We start from the raw sequence: 23,464 nt of genomic DNA, 5'->3' as shown, positions 1-23,464 counted from the left end.
TCATAGCATAGCCTTTTAACTTCTTGTGAGTGATTATGAGTGACTACAGCTGGTGACTTCTCTGAAGCCAGTTAAATAGGGCTCATTGGATACAAACGCCCACAAATGCTACAATGGGAAAGTCAAAGGAGCTCAGCATGGATCTGAAAAAGCGAATTATTGACTTGAACAAGTCAGGAAAGTCACTTGGGGCCATTTCAAAGCAGCTGCATGTCCCAAGAGCAACAGTGCAAACAATTGTTTGTAAGTATAAAGTGCATGGCACTGTTTCGTCACTGCCAAGATCAGGAAGAAAACGCAAGCTATCACCTGCTGCTGAGAGAAAATTGGTCAGGAGGGTGAAGAGTCAACCAAGAATCACCAAAAAGCAGATCTGCCAAGAATTTGAAGCTGCTGGAACACAGGTGTCATTGTCCACAGTCAAACGTGTTTTGCATCTCCATGGACTGAGAGGCTGCCGTGCAAGAAGGAAGCCCTTGCTCCAAAAGCGGCACCTTAAGGCTCGACTGAAGTTTGCTGCTGATCACATGGACAAAGATAAGACCTTCTGGAGGAAAGTTCTGTGGTCAGACGAAACAAAAATCGAGCTTTTTGGCCACAATGCCCAGCAATATGTTTGGAGGAGAAAAGGTGAGGCCTTTAACCCCAAGAACACCATGCCTACAATCAAGCATGGTGGTGGGAGTATTATGCTGTGGGGCTGTTTTGCTGCCAATGGAACTGGTGCTTTACAGAGAGTAAATGGGATAATGAAGAAGGAGGATTACCTTCACATTCTTCAACATAACCTAAAATCATCAGCACACAGGTTGGGTCTTGGGCGCAGTTGGGTGTTCCAACAGGACAATGACCCCAAACACACATCAAAAGTGGTAAAGGAATGGCTAAATCAGGCTAGAATAAGGGTTTTAGAATGCCTTCCCAAAGTCCTGACTTAAACCTCATTGAAAACATGGGGACAATGCTGAAGAAACAAGTCCATGTCAGAAAGCCATCAAATTTGACTGAACTGCACCAATTCTGTCAAGAGGAGTGGTCAAAGATTCAACCAGAAGCTTGTGGATGGCTACCAAAAGCGCCTAATTGAAGTGAAAATGGCTAAGGGACATGTAACCAAATATTAGCACTGCTGTATGTATATTTTTGACCCAGCAGATGTGATCACTTTTTCTGTTAACCCATAATAAAGTCATAAGAGAACCAAACTTCATGAATGTTTTTTGTGACAAAAGAGTATCTGTTCCAATCACTCTATCAGAGGAAAATCAGAGTTGTAGAAATAACGGGAAACTCAAGAGAGCCTTGATATTATGTTCTTTACAAGTGCATGTAAACTTTTGACCACAACTGTAAGTTGAAGCTTAAAACCAAATCTGAAGCTTCAAACAGCATTTTGATGTTGTGAGGTTTTTAGATGTATATTATTGTTTTCTAATAAAATAATTTATTTGAAACATTTTATTGAGTCACGTTTCAAAGTGCTTCATGGAAGAAGCTAAATAGGAAGATCAGAAAATCAAGTGACAATATAAGAGATAAAAGTATATGATAGTGATGTACACACACGAAGAAGTCCTTCAAAAGTACTTGGCAATCCATCGTTCTCATGCCAGACTTGGTGGGCAAAACAGTTCAGCAGTTCTTTATTCTCCAGCCCTCCTTTGAATATCTTTGAGTTTAAAAATGCCAGATAGTTACTGTGCTATTGAATGCACTACTCACTATGTATTTACAACTGTCAGAGGGGCGTAGAGTATGGCACCAACATGTGAGCATACATCTCCTAACCCTTTCCTACGGGTTTACCTGACCTGTAAAAATACTCACTCAGCTTTACTGTTATGACACAGCATTTATGAGACAAATGAATACTATAGGAACTTTTTTCTGAAAGTCCAAGTCAACAAAATGTAAGATTTACGTGTGGCAGTTTGTTTAATCTAGCTATGTAGCACTTACTTGTGTTTTAATGATCAACAATTTAATGCTCCTCACCCCCCACGTGGTGGCATTATTTCATCCAAATATACATTTACAGAAACCAGAGAGCTCCAGTACAGCAGCCACAGCCTGAGGACAAGATGTTTTGACAACATAATTTTTCCCCTCCCTTTCCAAACCAGTGAGCACTGTCAGTAGCAGATGTCACAGCCACAGCAATTGCTTTTTCTCCAGCACAGTTTGCAGCAAATTGCAGACCGCAAACCTTAGTAAATTGGGTTTGTGCGATTCATTTATACTGTTCTTCCAAAAACTTTTGCCCTCTCAAGCGGAAACATATGTATGGAAATACATGGAATTAAAGTACAAAACACAACGTGTTGCTTTAGGAAATTCTGACAGGACCTTTTTTTGGTCATCATTTTTGTGGGTCTTGTTTTTTTTGAGTTATTATGATAAAAGCAGCCAGGAGATGACAGCAAAGTAGAACAGAGCAGGGTAAGGGCAAATACTACAAATAACCCGGAGCAGATTAGAACCTGGACCGCTGTGTTCACTTCATGGCATATACATCACCTGCTTGGCACACTGAGCTAAACAATGACCCTAACACTAAAAGAGGGTTACATGCTGGTGCAGACCATTAGCAAATCTGTCCCCGAGACTACTGAGGTGCCTTCACCTGCCTCGTCTGAAATCATTATTTCACTTATCCATTTAAATCTACTTAGATTTAATTGAAGTGTAATAATAATTTAATTTAAAGCTTCTGCTAAAATATCAGCAGGATATTTCACATTGCAGAAGTAGTTTGTGATGAACTGATCTAAGATTGTGACAAATGGTGGTTTATTGCACATAATTCAGTATAAACCTGAAATCCATGTATTAAGAGTTAAGCTATCAGGTGTGTAGATTAGCAAAAGAACACAACACATTATGTGTCATAAAACCCTGATGGATATGTATGTGTAAAGAGGAGTATCTTGTCTTGTATTTCATATTATGTGTACTGACATTTATTGAATTCAAAGGAAATAGTATGACATACAGCTTTAGTCACTGAAACTTGAATGACCAACACAAACACACTTATGTATAGTCAGTATAGCTTCCTATACTAGACGTAATATAATGACTAGAAGAGACATGTTGTTTTAGCTGCCACCTTTTCTACTTAAATAAACACAGAGTAAGTGTTTCTGCTTTGCCTGTTTTTTCACTCCTGTGCAGCCATCAACAGGGCAGACATCCAGGACACAGACATGGAGGCCATCATGGACACCGTTGTAGACAGTCTTTTCTGTTTCTTCGTCACTCTTGGTGAGTGTGGCTCATAGAATGACAGCCAAGGCAAATATCTGATATCTGTGTGCTTACAAATTCACCTGGATTTCACAATGTTTATTTTTTTAGCTGAAGCATTTTTTTCAGTTGGGTGTGTTACTGTTACAGTCCACTAGATGGTAATGCAATCTTTTTTTATTATCGGGGTAAAAACTCCTCAACTTGTCAAACTCCCTCGACTCTGTCAAAACCACAGTAGCTTTGCTAGTTTACAGTAAGGACAAATTGGCACAATACCACAGTGGCCAAAGTATGTAGATGGGAGTGGAAATCTCTTAGTTTTCTGTTAACAATTTATAATCACAAATGCAATCAGTCCTCTTCACTAATGTAGTATATACAGTAATACTATTTCACACATGGCAATTTAGATCAGTGAAAACCAGCCAAAGAAGAATGAATAAGCTTTTCATGTAATGGTGAACTCTTTTGTCAGAATTTTCTGGGGATTGTGTGTTGGTCTGTAGGTTGGGACAGCTATTCACTGGGTCGATCTGAAAGTTCAGTTAGAAAGTTAGACTAACTCTCTGACTCTGTCAGTAAAACTGACCTTTTAGAGTCAATTTTTATTTGTAAAGCTGGTCTCAACATTTTTAGACCACAATAGTCAGTATAGTATTTGAAGGTTTTTTTGACAACCTTAAGTTAACTGTAACTCACTATTTGCACATCATTCTTATTAAATAGTGGCTCAACATTGAACCAAGTTGTGATGCTTCATTGGAAGAAAACATCTCTCTGAATTCTATTTGTCTGTAAACCATTTTAACCTTCTAATTTAGGGATTCTGTTGATAAAGATGTGTATCTCTTTGGCAATTGGCATTATTTTTTTTTTGTTGTTGTTAAGTTTAATGAGACTTCATTAAAGTGTATTGTTGTTGACCAGGTGCGGTTCCGATCATCCGCTGTCCTAGAGGAAACGCAGCAGAAATGGTTGCTGTGGTGAGTCCACTCTAACATGTAAAAACTGCTCATTGTATCTCAAAGTATTCCTTCCACTGCCCACCTATGACCTCAGTTGAGACTAGCAGAGTCCCATCCCCACTATATTGCATGTTGATGGGAACCTGCTCTTCCTCTCCTGAGTCGTTTGCCAGAAACATTTCAAGGCCGACCAAAAGTCTTGCTCTGTGACCTCAACGAACTCTTCCCACACCCCAGTTTTTGCCTTGGCTGCTGCCTTGGCTGCTGCCTTGGCTGCTGCCTTGGCTGCTGCCTTGGCTGCGCTCCGCTTAGCCTGCCGGTACCTGTCAGTATCTCCGGAGTCCCTCAAGTTAACCATGTTTAATAGGACAACTCCTTTAGCTTGAAAGCTCTCTTCACCTCCAGTGTCTACCATCTGGTTTGGGAGTTACCACCACAACAGGCACCATCCCCCTTGCAGCCGCTGCTCCGTACAGCCATGTCAGCAATGGAAGTACAGAACATGTTCCACTCAGATTCAGTGGCCTCAAGTACTAGCCCAGACTCCTCCTCCACTAGCTACCTATTCCAGTTACCCAAAGGAGAGTTTCAGCAACTGGGGATCGGACCATGGTCTCTGGCTTCAAATGTTACCAAATCCACATTCCACTGGACCTCTATTACCCCTTCTACAGGTGGTGGGTCCATAGAAGGGGTGGCCCATATGGCTTATTTAGGCTGAGCCCTTCCAGGCCCCAAGGGCTAACACCCAATCACTATATGCGCGTTGATCCCCCTGGGCCTAGCTCCAACAAGAGGTTGCTCGGAAACCCAAATCTGGTTGTTTTGTTTTGTTGTTTTTGTGAACTGGAACAACATTTAGGTGAATAGTTTGTTTAAAAAAAAATCCTCCCTATGAATACCAGCATCCAAGATTTCCAACAAAAATAACACATTGGACAGAAAAATATTAAAGGCATTCACTTTAGTCATTATAATTTTGTGGAAATAGGAATGCTTTGTGTTGAATTGTGTACTTGTTTGTGTAGAAACTGGACAAAAAGCTCCGTGAGAACCTGCGTGATGCCAGAAACAGTCTGTTCACAGGAGACAGCATGACTGCTGGACAGTTCAGGTCAGCATTCTTAACGAATATGTTAGTTTCTGCAAAATTATAAATATTGGGAATATAAATCAGGTGATGCCATTTTTTTCTTCTTTGTTTCAGTTATTATTTTAGTCTGTACCATTCTCATTCTGTAGTGTTGCTCAACTAGCATTAGCATGAGGAGTTAAATGGTAGAAAAACACACAGTATATACTGTATGTATTTATATTAGAGGAAGATCTAGATCGACTTTCAACATGTTAACATTAATGTTAACATTGACAATATTGCTTTAGATATCCACTGAATAAAAGGTAATCAGTATGGTTTACTTTAGTTTTTGAGTCCATGTGAGACTCTATCTCCCATCATGCAATATTTTTTCTCTGCCAGTTTAAATATTGGCCCTGTGTTTAACTACGCTCAGCAGTATTATACTCTCCCCTCTAGCTTTCAGAGACCCCTGTTTGTCCTGGTAGATCGTAATGTGGACATGGCCACGCCCCTCCATCACACCTGGACCTACCAGGCGCTGATTCATGATGTGCTGGTAAGAAGTCAGTCACCTGTCTGAGAATGACCAGAAATACTTCTGCTTTTCCTTTTGTCTTTGAAGCTGCAAAACCATGTGGTACACAACAAATTTCATGGTGCCATCAGCATCACAAACACAGTAGAGTCCATTTCATTGGCTGGATTCAGTGAAGGCGATTCCTAGCAGACTATAAACAGCTACAGCTTCTTTTGTTAGCACACCTGTCAATCAAAGAAGCCACTGCCATAACTTTAAACTTTCCAATATTCCATTGGATGAGTTTTTAAAAAAAAGAAAGCAGTTATCCATTATTCAATTTTTAAGTGGGAAACTATCTATAGAGACCAAAACCTTTAACAAGTACTGGGCTGAAAATATTCTGTTTTTTGTCCTAAATTTGGACATTTTAAGATGGGGATTGGGGTCTGTGGGAATTAAATCGCTTCTGGAGTCAAACTCAATTGACTTTTAGAGAAACAGTAACTTTTAGCATGTCACTGGCCTCATTTTTCAGTCTCTGCTTGGTCTGTGACAAATGCTTCACAATTAGGGAAAATAAAAATCGAGCCGTTCTCAATGGTCATTTGAGTTTTGATGCTACTCAGTGCAGCATGTCAAAAGATTCTGTTACAAAAGAAGATTAAAGTTGTGTTAAGTTTGGGAATTCTAATTTCCATATAGTATGGAGAAATGAATCGACGATTCTTAGATTTCTCTACTGCGCTCATAGCTCTCATGGGTTAGCGACCTACCATCATTTTTCCTATGCTCTGTCCCTCCTCCTTGATACAAGCCCACAACACAAAGTCTGAAACTGACAAAAATCTAATTTGTAGCCGAAAAAAATTGAAACTGTTAAAAAAAAAAAGAAAAAAGATTAGCATTAGCATGGAAGCAGAAACGGTGTACCTAATTTCTAATATACTACTTTGGCATCTTGGCTTAATTTTTGTTAAATAATAAACGGGTGTAGTGTGTTGTATTTTTCAGTGGCTGTATTTAGCTGATTTTAAGAACTGCTAAGGACTGGATGTTTTTATTAATGTCCTAATATATAAAACCTTAGAACTGAAGGAGGGTGTATTTTGTTTTTCAGATGACTGTACGCACATTATGGGGGCTTGCTGAATCATAGTCACATTTATATGACTGTCAGAAACACATATCCCCATGTTCCCACAATGCACACAAATTCTCACACTAATTCTTGCCAGAGTGCTGTCAACTAGTGAGGTGTTGAGGTTAATACTGACAGCACTGGAATGTAGAGGTGAATGATGTATTATGTAATCAACACACACACACAAATGTGCTTGCTCTCATAAAAGTTCAGCTTTTGCAAATAAAGCCCATAAACCATCACTCTTAAGGAGTCATTTGGGCTACGTCCACACTGCAGGTCTTAATGCTCAATTCCGATTTTTTGATCAAATCCAATTTTTTTGTCTGCTCTTCACACTACAAATAAAATGCGACAGCAAACGCGCTCTAGTGTGAACCCTCAAAGCGGCCCGCATGCGCAAAAGAAGACGTCACACACAACGCGCTCTGTTTAGACCCAGAGCAAACAATATTGTTTGACTGATGGCCCTTAATATAAAGACTTCGGACTTTACGTTTCCCAATTTTTGCTTTAAGCTATTTACATAATAATGTAAATAACCTAATAATGATCCTTATTGCTGTTTTAGAGGAGCGGTGCTTCAAAGGATAGTTGCAGATTTCTGTCAGAATCTGCAGATTATACAGTACAAATAAAATGTTCACGTTTCTCCAACGTTGTCTTCCCAACAGTTTCACTGACATCTACACGGGATGGCCAGGAAGCGTTCGCGATGTCTTCTCCGGCGCTGATAATTGGCGTCTGTCTTGTGTCAGTGATGTAAAAGACGGATTTAATGCGACTTGACCATTCAAACAGCAGTCGCTTTCTAAAACATCGGATATGTATCGGATTCAGTACCACACATGAAAGTGACCCAGATCAGAGTTGAAAATATCGGATTTGTGCCGTTCACACTGTCATACCATGATCGGATATGGGCACATAGGGTCAAAAAAAATCGGATTTGATGCGCTTTCGCCTGCAGTGTGAACGTAGCCTTGGTCTCATATTTATTCTTTATCACTTTCTCTTCAGAAAGTGTGTTAAGATTTTTAGAAAGTCAGATTTTTACATATCTGGTTAACATAGCACAAATAAACTTCTAGAGCTGATCTGATTAATATGGGTAAGGCAGACCTCATTGCTGGATAGTGTAGGCGTCTATGAAAGCTGCTAGACAATACAAATAAAAAGTGTATATAAATGATAAAAGTAGCGTCAGAAGTTATCTCATCTAGCCTGCCTGACTTATGGATGTTATTAGTCAATTTTAGCTTAGTTTGTGTGGGAGTTATTTTGAAATTAGCATCTTGAAAGAAGTCTGAATCAGACACTTTACTATAACTTTTGAACATACTGATTTTTTGTTGGAAGATAAAAAGAAAAAGTGTCAGCCTGCTTTGGGATGGATTTCTGTTTGTGGCCTTGTTTTACCAGTAAGTGCTGCATCAGTCCAGATGGCAGCATTGCCGTCTCCACATCTCCGTCTCTATTTCCTGTAAACGTGACCACGCCCCCCCAACAGGAGACTGGATTGTAACACCAAGTGTTTGTTACTATGCCTCCTCTGTTTTCATGGCAACAATAATATTATGGTTCTTGTCAGCGTTTGGCGCCATTTAGTGTACTGGAATTAGCAACGATGTGCTGTAGGAAAGATTGTCTTTGCTCTGTAGCTCATTCCAATTATCTTTAGCACACCAATACTTCTTCTCGGAATAGCTTTCCTGGATTCTTGATCAGGTTTTATTATAAAAAAATATATTCCAGAAAACTGGATTAGTTTTAGTTCTGTGATGAGCTCTAACATACCAAAATAACCGACTAACAGCAATAATCATAGCACTTGGACAAAATATTAGCCAACAATACTTTAAAAAATGTTTTTTTCCTGTGTCCACCAGGACTTCCATCTGAACAGGGTGGTGATGGAGGAGGGTATGGGGGCAGAGCCATCAGCTGGTGCTAGACCAAAGAAGAAGAGCAGGAAGACCTATGACTTGACTGCCGCTGACAAGTTCTGGCAGAAACACAAGGGCAGGTCAGTTCCCAAAGAGGTGGTGTTTTGTTTCAGTCTAGATCATCATCATTTAGAGTAAAAATGCTAACAACTCTAAATTAAGCTTCATTTTTAAGAGGACTTCTTTGTTTTGTATGATGTTAAATGAAATATCTTTGACTTTTATGACATTTTTATTTTAGAAAAATTTTTTTGGCTGTTTTCTGGCACCTGTTTTGAAATCTTTTAACAGAATAATCAGCAGAATAATCATAGAATTAAATTACATGTTATTTCCCATATATTGGTTGTTCATTCATCTGTGAACATGTGAAAGCCTCTTTTCAGATTTTGCAAGTTTAAGTGCAACTAATATGTGTAAGATATAATTGAATGCATCCTTATAGTCCTGGTATTAAAGCTCAGTAACCGCTGAAAGTGCTTTTTACTGAACAATAAAAGCTAGGGCATTGACCAAATATTGAATGGACAGATGACCGCGTTAACGTGTGCTAATCCACCATCACGATTAACACGCTTTAAGTTTTTAACGCAATTAACCCATCTGGAGCGCAGAATAGACAAACTGCCCGAAATGCGTTGACAGAGACATTTCAAGGATTTTGAGTCATTCTGCACACCTGATTGGTTTATTGCATAAAAAATTTTAAGGTGACGGATTAACGCGAGTTAACATTAACAGCTCTACAATTTATCTTAACTTGGCACAGAAATGTGGGATTTGGGGCTAAATATTATTTGGACTAGGCATACCATTCCAGACATGTTTAAGGCCAGGATGCCACACTTCTTGGCCGTATTGATAGTGTTCATTTTAATCTCCTGGTTTTCCAGTACAGACATGACTTTTAAGGAAAGTTGATAAATTTTCAGTAGCGTTGGGAAGGTTAATATTCCCAACGCTTTATGTCCCATTTTTACTTTTCTAAAATCTGTATTTAATTTAAACAGACGGCAGCAAAAACCTTTGTGTTACTATTTCTGGAGTCACACTGTGGAATAACTACAACAATGTTCAAAGATTTTGCTATTTAAATTTGTATTGAGGAAGTGCTTTATTAGGTGCCAAACAGTAATAGGGTGTATGGATGTGTGTGTATCAGAACATTATAACATTGGTCTCTATGCTGATGATGTCTAAATTTATCTGACTAACACTTCATCTTCTTTAGTGCCTTTATCTTTTCTTTTTATTATACTGAATATCATTATAATATGGTTATTATAATTGGTTGTTTGTTACAGTCCATTCCCAGAGGTTGCAGAGTCAGTTCAGGAGGAGCTGGACACGTATAGAGCGCAGGAGGATGAAGTCAAACGGTTGAAAAGTATCATGGTAAGACTCACATATACAGCATGAGACTCAGTATGGTACAATCCAGCTCCAGTTTCACAGTGTTTGAGGCTTTGTCTGAGTCACAAAGTTAAGTCATATTCAGAGGTCAGTCACATCAGTTTTGAGTTTCAAGTCTAAGGTGATAGGTCCAAGTTTATGTCCCAAGTTTTCAAGAGAATTTCCAGATCCCATGTCTAACCATCTGCTGTTCTACTTCAAGAAATTTAAGACGATATTGCATGGCAATCAAGGTTATAATCACAATACCTTACATGAAGACTATATGGCAGATTATGCAGTCCTATTTAAGGCGGTTGTAAACACTACAGCATGATTTTGCATGCTACTTCTTGTGATGTCTGTTCTGACTGCAGGGCTTAGAGGGGGAAGATGAAGGAGCCATCAGCATGCTTTCAGACAACACAGCGAAGCTAACCTCTGCTGTCAGGTAATGAACAACACAGGGTAATTTAAATATATACACAATGTACGCAAAACGACTCTCCCTCTGAACTGCATCAAAACAAGCATAGGTCATTTTAAAATCAGCCCTTTCAAATATAAACCTTGCATGAATGACGTTCCTCATCATAAAAACGAAACAAAAAATATGTGTATTTACAATGCTTCTTTGGGTTTAAGGTGCCCCAGTGTTTTATTGCTCAGACAGACAGACTGATATTTTATGGCCTAAAAAAAAAAATCATCGTCATACTGGCTCCATAGTTCTGAGTGGAAGAAAAGTTTACACCACAGTGCAGGTTGTCCCTGAGTCATGCACTCAGTGAATGAGGTGAAATTATGGTTAAATGGTTCAAAAGTGAACACAGAGCTTTTTATTTAACCCCTTTCACTGAATGTCTTTGGTTTTGCGTCAGTCTGTTTCTCAACAACAAAGAAATTATTTCCATGAACTTAAGAGGACAGATGAGTACTGAGGCAGGGAACATCTGATTTAAGTTTTGGTTTGTGAGATTTCCATAAAATAAAGCTGTGTGTGTGTGTCACACTGTCTAAAACAGCCTTGTAGTTGCAAATTCTTTACAGACTTGGGTACAATAAGAGTTTTGACCATATGATAGGTAATAAAATGCAGACTGAGTTTTATTTGTCTGGTTTTTGACATTTTTTTGTACCTTCTGCAGCTCTCTGCCAGAGCTGTTGGAAAAGAAAAGACTGATTGATCTGCACACCAATGTTGCCACAGCAGTGCTTGACCACATCAAGGTATACAGTAGTTTCCAGAAACTGAGGTTCAATTTAAGTGCCACACACCCAAAGACCATGTACTATAAAATGAGTTTATAAAACTCTAATATTACATTGGACTTGAAGGTTGACAGTTCAGTTGAGTTGAAAAACTGATTGCTTGGCTTGTTTAAACAAATGGGAGCACTGTTGTCACCAGATGACAGATTGACATCATACCTTTGCTAAAAGTCATCCACCCTTTGTAATACGGGTTGCTTGTTAGGTGGACCCAGTATCACTGAAGTTTCTCCTCAAATTACAGTTACTTCACTTTACAGGCTAGGCCTGCTAGCATTGGAAACACGTTACCATTACAAAATAGTGCGTATGAAGTGTTTACTGGATGGTTTACAGCAGTACCAGTGCACTGAAAATACAATACAGAGTGTGAATATAGTGTTTGTTGTACTGATTTTATGCTCTTTGTGTCCTCAGAGTCGGAAATTGGATGTTTACTTTGAATTTGAAGAGAAACTGATGAGCAAGTCAACTTTAGACAAATCCCTTTTGGACATCATCAGTGACCCAGATGGTACACACACAAACACACACACATAAACACACTCACATGCAGGTACTTAATTATCATATACCATACTGGGATAAGTGCAAAATCTGTAACTGCAGGGTTATTTTAAATGTTGTTTTAATTGTATTTGTTTATATTCAGCAAGCATGTATTACAGAGACAGAATAAACTGAATAAGCTGTGTGTAAACGTGTGTGTTTGTCAGGTGGCACTCCAGAAGACAAAATGAGACTTTTCCTCATCTACTACATCACTGCACAGCAGGCTCCTTCAGAGGTAACACACCCACCGACAGTAATTCATAAAATGTCAGGGTAAACACTTTAGTAGTATTAAAAGTTTGGGAAAAGGGGGTGGGGGGGGGGTGTAAAACGTGCTGCTGTAAAGCTCAGAAAACCAAGTTATTTAAAGTAGATTACACCTGAGTGTTGTGTGGCCTGTGGGCCACGTCTGGCCTATTTGTTCTTGCCTGAATGAGGTTAGCGGAAAATTAGGATTCAGGTGTAACGTCATGCAGCTTGTCCCATTTCAGTGTGTGTTCTTTCATTTTAAAGGTGGCTGGTATTTCTTTTTGTTTTTATTTGCATACGTACTTGTGTGCAAGTGAAGCAGCTTTGTTATAAATGTGTTATAACGTCAATTAGATGATATGAATTTGATAGGACTGAAAGATGAATATAGAGTCATTAACATACATAGACGCCCAAATATTTATTTACTGAAGGAAGAGGTAAAGCCACATGCATAAACTGTGGAGAGCAGACTTTTGTAAGGATTACAATTTCAATTGCCATTACAAGACTGAACACGGAGAGAATTACAAGAACTTGATTGATGCAGAGTGGGAACAGACAGATGTATTCTCATTTCTGGAAATCGTTTGAGTGGTTTAAGTGAGGATCGTTTATTCGGGAGACAGCGCACAACAGCGACTCACTCGCCACGTAATCACCTCCTTTATTCTCACAAGTATGTCAGTAGGCCTCCCAAGGACTTTGTGCTCAGGGGTTAGAAGTTTAAAGACTGTTTGTCTGAAACAACTTTATCTGACATTTGTGCTCTGACATGAACCTCCAGTCAGGCAATAACTAGAAAACAGCTGCAGTTCATGTTTGAAAGCAGCTTAAATGTTGTGAGGTAGAAAATCAAGTGTCATCAAACACCAACTTTTCTCATACGTATTTTGAACATCTTAAAGGTGAAAGATGATTTAGAAAAGCTCCTTCCATATTTATTGTAGGGACATTCAGTGAATTGGCAAATGTGTTTTTGTTTTTTGCCAGCACACCAAGTCTAACTAATAGTGTCAATGAGAAAAACGGCCTCTGGGTTCCAGAGTCTAAATATTTTCCAATGTCTAAAATGTTTTTCTCTCCAGCCCTACTCTGGTCTATTTTTTATTCACCAAAAACCATCCAAACTTTTACCAGAACAGAAATCCAAACTTCTATTCTGGTAAATGTCAACAGACCATTTTGAAGGTACCAAAGTCATGATCAACATGAAGTCCCCAAATCTTTCCTGCAAAACATCTCAATTATTCTTGTAGTGGTTTATTAAGATAACCGAGTTGGCAACAGGAACATAAACATCTCAGCAGGGATGAGCCTACAGCAACAGAAGAACACACTCAGGGTTGGCTATTCATCCATCTGTTTGGTGTGGAAAAGTGCTCGCTTTACAGAAGCGTTAACCTTAACTTTCCTGATGCAGCTGTAGAAGAGAATTCAGTTCAGATGCAAATGCTTAATGCTTGACTAGATCAGGATCATTCAAATCAGTTTTATTTATATAGAGCCAAATCACAACAACAGTTGCCTGCAGGCACTTTATATTGTAAGGTAAAGAGCCTGAAACAATACAAAGAAAACACTGGATACACTTTGGCGACAGTATGGTATGATTGCCTTTATTTAAGATTTCGTTAAGATCATAGATGATGATGATGATGATGATAATAATAATAATAATAATAATAATAATAATAATAATAATAATAATAAAAAGATTTATAAAGAAGATTTATTTAAATATATTTATTGACACAATTTATACGCTATCAGTCAAAGGTTTGGACACACCTTCCCATTTCATTTTCCTTTACTTTTACAGTGTAGATTCTCACGGAAGGCATCAAAAATATGAACGAACACATGCGGAATTATGTAGTAAACAAAAAAAGTGTGAAATAACTCAAAACAGGTTTTATATTTTAGATTCTTCAAAATAGCCATCCTTTGCTTTGCACACTCTTGGCATTCTCTCGATGAGCTTCATGAGGTAGTCACCTGAAATGGTTTTCCAAAAGTCTTGAAGGATTTTCCAGAGATGCTGAGCATCTTATTCTGCGGTCCATCTCATCCCAAACCATCTCCATTGGGTTTAGGTCAGGTGACTGTGGAGGCCAGGCCAACTGTTGCAGCACTCATCACTCTCCTTCTTGGTCAAATAGCCTTTACAAAGCCTGGCGGTGTGTTTGCTGTCATTGTCCTGTTGAAAAATAAATGATGTTCCAACTAAACACAAACCGGTTCGGATGGCAAGATGCTGCAGGATGCTGTGGTAGCCATGCTGGTTCAGTGTACCTTCAATTTTGAATAAATCCCCAACAGTGTCAGCAGCTGTGTGTGTGTGTGCGTGTGTGTGCGTGCGTGTGTGTGTTTTTAAGTTTCTAAAATAGCAAAAAGAGAAATTATGCAGTTGATCTTGATCTTTATTCCACATTTAAGCTTGACTTGAGATATTAGACTCACATCTCAGAAGAAGTTTTAAAAGCACAGATGGGAAGGTGCTTTCAAAATACATTTTTGGATAATAGAAATATTTTGCTTTAACTTATTTTTTATATATACTTTGAGAAAGTCTAATACCCATATTAAGAATGGACTAAAGGTATGTAAAAGTAATTAATTTAACCACATACGTTTTCTATTTCAGCATATTTCAAACATGAACACACATTAATTGAGCATATATAGAAATATGTTTATATCTAGCTTGTGATTTATACCATTGTTACCAACAGTAAGCAGGTAACGAGCAGAATATTTAACAGGCATAATGTGCTGTATTGTTGTTGCTGCAGAGACACAAAAGGCTGGAGTAAACTCAAAAAGAGTATTTAATGCTAAAAGTCCAAAATATGCAGAAATAAACTGAGCAAGGAAAGCAAAAATTGTTTGAGTTAATTTGAGAAACATTTTCAGTCTTCAACAGTTTTAAGTGAAGAAATTCTGTTTCTTACTAGATTTACAGTTGGCTTTTGGAGCCTTCATACCATTGTTACAGATCCTTTTCTATTGTGTGCCTCTCTCTTATTTTGTATATGTTCTTCCTGTTTCTTTGTTTGTTTGTTTTTTCAGGCATATTTAGTGTAGAGCACCTAAAATTTTGTTCTACAGGGTGGGCCATTTATATGCATACACCGTAATAAAATGGGAATGGTTGGTGATATTAAAGTCCTGTTTGTGGCACATTAGTGTATGTGAGGGGGCAAACTCCTCAAGATGGGTGGTGACCATGGGGGCCATTTAGAAGTCGGCCATCTTGGATACAACTTTTGTTTTTTCAATAGGAAGAGGGCCATGTGACACATCAAACTTATTGGTAATGTCACAAGAAAAACAATGGTGTGCTTGGTTTCAACGTAACTTTATTCTTTCATGAGTTATTTACAAGTTTCTGACCACTTATAAAATGTGTTCAATGTGCTGCCCATTGTGTTGGATTGTCAATGCAACCCTCTTCTCCCACTCTTCACACACTGATAGCAACACCGCAGGAGAAATGCCAGCACAGGCATCCAGTATCGTAGTTTCAGGTGCTGCACATCTCATATCTTCACACCATAGACAATTGCCTTCAGATGACCCCAAAGATAAAAGTCTAAGGGGGTCAGATCGGGAGACCTTGGGGGCCATTCAACTGGCCCACGACGACCAATCCACTTTCCAGGAAACTGTTCATCTAGGAATGCTCGGACCTGGCACCCATAATGTGGTGGTGCACCATCTGCTGGAAAAACTCAGGGAACGTGCCAGCTTCAGTGCACAAAGAGGGAAACACATCATCATGTAGCAATTTCAAATATCCAGTGGCCTTGAGGCTTCCATTGTTGCACCCCATTTACCACACCAAACCATCACTTTTGTTGTTCCAACAGTCTTGGAGGGATCCATCCAATGTGGATTAGTGTCAGACCAATAGCGGTGGTTTTGTAAATAAAATCGAGATGGAAATAAGAATCTTTTCTGGCTCCTTAAAATTTGCCTAGATGTTTATATTTTTGCCCTTTTGGGAATACAATGTTGATGAGGCTGTGAAATTTGCACTTCGGAAAAAGAAAGACAAGAATATCAAAAGCCGGTGTAGTAGCTTATTTCTCTGTGATGGTTTCCACTATTTGACTTCAGCTCTTAATACCTTTCTCTGAGAGAGATGTGTTAATAGAATGCAGCATATACAAATAACATGACATTACAAAGTATTTTTAACACGTGAGATCATAACGAAATTTTCATGTTTGTTCATAAGGAAATGTAGTGTGGTACTGCCACTGCAAAGCATCCAATGAATGTTCTGTAATGGGTAACTGTTTCGCAAAGAAGCGAGTCAACTGTCTTGACTTTTTGCCAGTGTACAAGCCAAAATAATATTCTGTTATGGGTTGTACACATTATGGCTATTCTATTCTATTCTATTCTATTCTATTCAAAGCTAGCAAATACTAAAAATATTATAAGACTACTCATTATGCAAAAAGGCACTTTTAAAAATGGTAGGCGTTATTTTATAGGATCACAATTATGATTGAACAAGAGATTAACTAGATTTATTCTCTTAGTTAAACACTCTATTATAAGTTCACTGATTAAATAAAACTCCTTCCGTAGTGATCTCACTGCCTCTTCCATGTTTTGAAGTGGAAGCTAACCCGGCCAAGTCTCAGCATCTTGTTTCAGACTTCTGAACCAAACAGAATTTAATTTGTCATCTTAGATGACAGTGCTCTAGATCATCGCTCAAAAAAATGGCACAGAGGAGACTTGCAACACCAGCTGTGGTTTGGCAAATAATAGAAATGGTTTGTGCAGATGGCTTGAAGTAGGTTGCGCTCTTGTGTTCTCAGAACCAAAGGATATTGATCGATAGCCACATTTTGGATGTGCTGTATGAGAAACATCTTTTTGGCTGTACCGTATTTATCATTTCATTATGAGCCACTGACAAATGGCTGAACCAAAGTTTCTCTCAGAAAAAAAACTGACTTGGTTAGATTAGAAGACACCAAGAGCTACCTGTCAATTGAAGCGTCCCATTGCCCCTAACTTTAAGCCTAGCCAAAAATCAATTTTAAGATAGGAATATTTGGAGAGCCAGCCTCAAGTGGCATCAAGAGTAAGTTCAGTTATGTTTTGTTTTGTTTTTCTCTTCACTGTCTGTTCTCATCCACACCTATTTTCCCTCCACTGGATTCTTGAAGAATGGATCTTTGTCCATCTTGTCCGTCACAACCATTTCCAGATGACAGAAAAGTTTTTTTCTTTTTCTTACAACCCTTGGATGTTGTTTTATGAAAGCATCCCATTTTCCGCAATGCCTGATAAGTTTAAAGTACACTGGGGGAGGTCACATTACTGATTTGGCTTTCTTGATGCATGCTTAATCATCCAGGTAAGTAAATCCCAAAAGGTTGATTCTGTTCATCTGGACGTAGCGTTTTCAGTGGGAGAACTCATCCAAGTGACTTTTTCACTCTCAGCTGAATGCAGGTATCCCCAGCCTTATAAACAGTAGCTTTGCACAATGACTGAAAGTAGCCCATTGATTCAGCTATGAAGAGTATAAAGCAAAACTCTTGAGCAACCCTTCATTTCTTTGTATTTTGCTTGAAAGTCGATATTTGGGAAGAAACCTTTATTCTTTACACAGTCAGAATTCTCTCGGGCAGTCTTTTTTGTCATTTGTGTAGTAACGTTGGGCAATATGTAAACATTTCCAACTGACCATTCCACCTGATGAAAGGGTGGCAATTAATGAGGCTGTTGACGACGCTAAATGTGACCGTCAGGTCTCAGTTTTTAAAGACATGACTTTCAGATACTGTTCGTCTGCTCTACATAGTTTTTTAGGCCTGGCACTTGTATTTCTTAAGGACACACTGCACACCATGCTGAGCTATGGTATAGTTTATTGGGATTCAAGCTTTTTAGTGTAAAAATACTGTATATTGTCTCTCAAACTGTGTTATTTTTGGCATTTTTAGTAGTTTGGACCAGTATAATTCTTATTGTTGAGATGAAATATACCAGTATGTTGTGGATAATGCAGTATAGTATAATTCTAAGACATTCCCATTTCAAGGAGTGATTGGTCAGGTTTGTGAAGGAGATAATGTCTGGAGTTGTCTGTTGAATCGTCTTTTTCGGCGAAAAGTTTCCCAAATGTGAACAACAGAAAGGAGACTGTTTGATGGTTGTTTAAGATCTCCACTTTGAGCTCTGTGATTCTCAGTGTCATCCTCCATTTCCTCTGCTGTGAGATGGTGTGACTGCTCGCCCCTCTGCCAAAATGTGAGCCTCACTCTTGCTTTCATCTTTCATCCAGCTGAGAGATGTTCCCCATTGGGAGTACCCTCTCAGCCCCCTCTCCTCCACCCCCTCTTTCACTCTTTCCCCTCTTCCTTCCTGTCATCTCCGGTCATCCCTCTCCCTCTGTGACCAACTCTTGGCCTTCTGTCCATGTCCTTTTGTCTCTTGCTCTCTTTCCTCTACCTCCTGTTTTATATCTCACAGACCTTGCTCTCACCCTTTTCCTTACTCTCTTCTATTTGCTTTAAGGTTTCTGCGACTGCTGCTGGATTTTCATTAGTGTGGATTAGATAAATATCAGATAGCTACAAAAACAATCAGGCACACTTTTGTGCGCCCTCTAACATGGTTTGGCACTTTAATAATGCCTGGGTGGCTTCCACGAGCTGCTCATCAGAGTAAGCTATGTGTGGACGATCCACACTGCATCATATTCTTTCACACTGAAGTAAACTGAACTATATACACTAATGTCTTACTTTACTTGGCAGGACTCTGAACAGCTAAATTCTGTGTTATGATTAATGCATAATGAAATATTTGACATGGGGTGGCTTAAGTGATGTTTCATTTATTTTTGTTTCAATCAGAGTGCAGGCTAAATAAATCCCACATGTACATCAGTGATAACTGACAATAACTAAGGCTTTTTTCAGACAGAAACACATCACAGAGCACTCCTCTTCCATTAACCTCCTCTGCTCTATTGTGAATGGCACCAGCTTATCCAAAATTAAATTGGTGCACAAAATTCAATCATTCCTATTATGATATGCCTTGGCTGACAAACTCATTTTAGTTCATGGGCCACATACATTGCAATTTGATCTTGAATGGATTGGACTGTTGGATAACCTAAGAAAACACCTTTTGTATTTAATGAATGAAACAGGTGGTGGACGTTTTGAGAAGTCCTAAGAAAAATATTTATTTCTGTTAAAGTTTTTTATACATTCACACTCATAAGTCAAAGAAACTTGTTCATACAGTTCTAGAAGAAGGCTTACGATAATGACCACTTGGTCACTTAAAGTGAAAAGTATTGGTTTCTGGTGCAAAGTCAAAAAATTATGCCTTGTTCCTCTGTCATTTTATAGTGTAAAACAAACTCCAGTGGGTTGGACTGCCACAGTTCAGCAAACCTATGTTTGACACTGCTGGTGTAATATTCTGCCACGGTACAGTAAGATTTACTAAGTGTGTGAAAATTAGCTTGATGTTGCAATCACAAATATGTGCTGAAAGTAAATTTGGGGGTCAAAAATGAGCAGACCTGATAAGGGAGTTAGTAACATTATATACATAATACAGTGTAAGAGCAATCTTTAATATATTGAGAATCAATGTTTTTCGTATAAATGCGAACTTTTCTGCTAGAAATTGTTTGGGACTGTGTGCGGTAGAATAGTTGAGATAGCTGTTCATTCAATAAATCTGACAGGTCAGGTGGAACATAGGGTTTATGCACACAAACCTGAAATCCTTGTATACAGTGTTGCCTTGTATTGCATATAATAGCACTGTGTGCACACTGCTGAGAGATAAGACGCAGAGATTTTTGTATAGAAATGGGACTAAAAATCTAAAACACTACAAACCAATCATTCGCTGCAAAAAGTGTCTTGACTTTCTTGTTCATGCAAGTTCTCTCTTTCATGAATATAAGTGTTGCTGTAGACCAAATATATTTGGTGCTCAACTCTAAACATTCAGGGTGATGACTCAATGAAGAGTTACAAGACACAGCCAAGTTTTGGAGCGCGATCTACAGCTTTGATCATTTTGTCAGTGTCAGTTACACACTTGTTTTGACAGCATCTCCCTCTCAATTCTAAATAAATAAACACTCCCAACAGCACCTATCACAATCACATCAAGTGCAAATAAGATGTACGTTTTGCAATATTCAAAACAATTTGTGTTAATTTGTGTGCTGCAAACTTGTGTGCTGCAAATCATAATTATATTATTTCCTTAAATGTTCTCCTCCCAGAACTTTTGCCAGTGCCTTTTAGTCGCAAAGCTGACACTGCACCTATTTCAAAATACTCACAGTGTCTGTTTAGCTTTTTATTGAATATGAACAGTCACTCTTTATTCAATGATGTAAGAACATCTTGATTACATGTTGGTGGCACTATTAGGAAACATCTCTTATGCTGAGGAAGGTTTGTGCGATTGATTTTTTTCCCCCCATTATTTAACCTTTTATTATTTTATTATTATTTTCTGTTATTATTATTGTTGTTGTTATTTTCCACCTATTTTCTAGCCTTGGGCGTCTTTATGTGTTAACATTAGATGACTGTGGGATTTTGTTTTTGTGTTTCAGTCTGATTTGGAGCAGTATAAGAAGGCTTTGTTGGATGCAGGCTGTGACCTTTCACCTCTAAACTACATTAAACAATGGAAGTAAGTTGTGTTTTTTCCCAGCAGCATCATTTAACTCCACATATTTTGACCCTCCAATGGTCAACAGATTTTGTAACAAATGCTGAACTCAAAATTTCCATCAAGGCTTTATCTAAAAATCATTTAATTTACACGGTATTGACTAATTCGTCAGTATGCTTAAGTCTTTGTGGTTTCTTCTCATGCTTTCAAGGGCCTTTACCAAAATGGCTGCCACACCAGCCAATTATGGCAACAGTGGAGTCAAACCTATGGGGTAAGTAAATAATATTATTAATTTGTACCTTTTTAACATAGTTCTAGAATTACGAACTAATAAGTGAAATGACAAGTCTAAAATGATGTTATATGACAATTTAAACATTCTTTTCATTGAGTAATCAGCAGTGAATTAAACAGCTGGACCAGCTTTATGTAATTTTGTAAGGTTTTTCCACTGAGATTTAACAGCTTTAGAAACTGTTTAGAAACAACATAACCACACATTACTGTGCCTTAATTGCCTCTCAATGGCTGTGAAATATAACTGGAGCCTACTATGATTACTCTCCTACTGTTATTGTTAGTCACATATTACACCCTATTTCCGTGTGTTATTGAAGTCTAATATGTCCAAATTTAAGCTCCAAAGGAATGGCTGCTGTGTGTGCTTCATTCATGTAGTGAGCTGTTCCTTTCCTGCCTCTGCCATTAGATACACTAGTGAAAAATGAGACAATAAAATAGTGGGTCATACCTTTTCACTCTGTGTATATACGTCTATATTCGTAGCCCTCTAAGAAAGTGGTTCTCTGTGTGTAGGCATACAGCCAAGGTTGATGGTGATAGCAGGCACACTGGTACCATAATGTGACAGCAGTTATGATTTTGCTATAGTAGAGGTAGAGTAGGGGGTGGATCCAGGTGGGACTAATTAGGTGCTTGGCTGTGTAATTGTGATATCACAGTGTAACACAAATACTGAAAGTTTGTTTTCCTGAGTGTAGGCTGTGGTCATGTTTTTTATTACTCTATCTTTGTAAAGTCAGGGACATCTCACTCTCTCCTTTACTTTAGAGTTTCTTAGACTACCAGCCTAACCCTGTCCTCCTGCCCTCCGCCTCTTGCTTTCCTCCATCCTGTCTCTCCTCCCGTCCTGGCTTTTCTTCATCTATTTCTCCTTACCACCCCCACCCCCCCAACTCCATCCCCACAGACTGTTCTCCAGAGTGATGAATACTGGCTCCCAGTTTGTCATGGAGGGTGTGAAAAACCTGGTGCTCAAACAGCATGTGAGTAAAACTCCTTCTGTTACCATTTCAATTGCAGAAAACCAGCTGAAACAATGAACTACTCTTACCAAAATCAACACAAGAAAAGTAATTAAGAACTTGTCTAAAGTCCAGTTCATCAACCTGAACAGTACCCAGTCTTATCTGACCAAAGATGCATTACAGCCTTCAAATTAAAGTGATAAAACTACATTTAAAGCCTGCCACACAACTGCTGCATATTTACATCATCAGAGCTGCACATATTTATTATAATGTGCTGTATTTATGGAAACTTTGAAAGCTGTTTTACATCACTCAGGCTCACACATGTGACACGTGTCAGAGTTTTTGAGGACCTTTTAGCACCTCAGAAATGGCATTCGTTTGTAAGAAGAAAAAGAAGAATCATTTTAGTTTAAAAATAGTCCCAAATGTCACAGAGATCACATTTTTTCTCATTTATATGAAGATTATCTGAAGATTTTTTTTATTTAATTGTAGTTAATAAAGTGCTAGGTTGGAGGGACAGGGCTGTAATCAACAGCACTTTTCCTTCTTTTTCTGTTTTTTTTCCTTTTCTCACATTTTTGTTCATGTTTGTCCATGTAACACTTGGGAAACTTCCTTGGCATATGTTTTCACCTGAAAACGAGATCATTTTCTTTTTTTAAATTATATTTTTATTTAAGAAAAAAAAGGACTTGTTACAATAAAGTGCATTGACATTATTTAGTCAAAAGAAGAAGAAAAAACCTTTTTCTTAGTCCTTTTGTTTTACATTCTGATAGCAAAAAAATAAAATTAACTCGTTGGCGTGACAGTGTGTTACATAATGCAGCATGTTTAACTTATTTACAAAGACTACATTAGGTACATATTATGAAGTTGAGGGTCAGCCTGACATTGTACAGTACATGGGAGATACACCAATTCAGGGCTGGTCTTACCTAAATTTAGGGCGGATGGGGGACACAAGGCTAATCCATTTATTCCATATTTTGTAGAATTTGTCTTTTCGAATTTTTAAAAAGAACGTCAATTTTTCCATTTTAAATATTTCGAAAATCACATTAAACCAATCCTCAAGTGTTGGCGGAGTTGGATTTAACCACTTTCTGGTTATTGATTTTTT

At 38.3% G+C, this 23,464-nt stretch overlaps 1 protein-coding gene across 3 annotated transcripts in view; it reads left to right on the top strand.

The window, feature by feature from the left end:
* The window catches only part of scfd1 (sec1 family domain containing 1), a 37,488-nt gene that overhangs the window by 8,317 nt on the left and 5,707 nt on the right, over positions 1–23,464 (top strand). For all 3 annotated transcript variants that reach the window (XM_042227854.1, XM_042227852.1, XM_042227853.1), the window contains 13 exons: positions 3,175–3,264; positions 4,177–4,232; positions 5,243–5,328; positions 5,752–5,851; positions 8,846–8,982; positions 10,207–10,297; positions 10,672–10,745; positions 11,443–11,524; positions 11,984–12,080; positions 12,283–12,353; positions 21,000–21,079; positions 21,273–21,335; positions 22,275–22,350. In XM_042227854.1, the coding sequence (XP_042083788.1) occupies positions 3,175–3,264; positions 4,177–4,232; positions 5,243–5,328; positions 5,752–5,851; positions 8,846–8,982; positions 10,207–10,297; positions 10,672–10,745; positions 11,443–11,524; positions 11,984–12,080; positions 12,283–12,353; positions 21,000–21,079; positions 21,273–21,335; positions 22,275–22,350 (1,103 nt within the window). The remainder of the gene's footprint in view (positions 1–3,174; positions 3,265–4,176; positions 4,233–5,242; positions 5,329–5,751; positions 5,852–8,845; positions 8,983–10,206; positions 10,298–10,671; positions 10,746–11,442; positions 11,525–11,983; positions 12,081–12,282; positions 12,354–20,999; positions 21,080–21,272; positions 21,336–22,274; positions 22,351–23,464) is intronic.

Source organism: Haplochromis burtoni, unplaced genomic scaffold (genome assembly GCF_018398535.1).
Source record: "Haplochromis burtoni strain Fernald_Lab_line unplaced genomic scaffold, NCSU_Asbu1 Contig_285, whole genome shotgun sequence".
NCBI lineage: Eukaryota > Metazoa > Chordata > Actinopteri > Cichliformes > Cichlidae > Haplochromis > Haplochromis burtoni.
The sequence above is the reverse complement of the archived record's forward strand: the minus strand, read 5'-3'. Positions and strand labels throughout refer to the sequence as shown.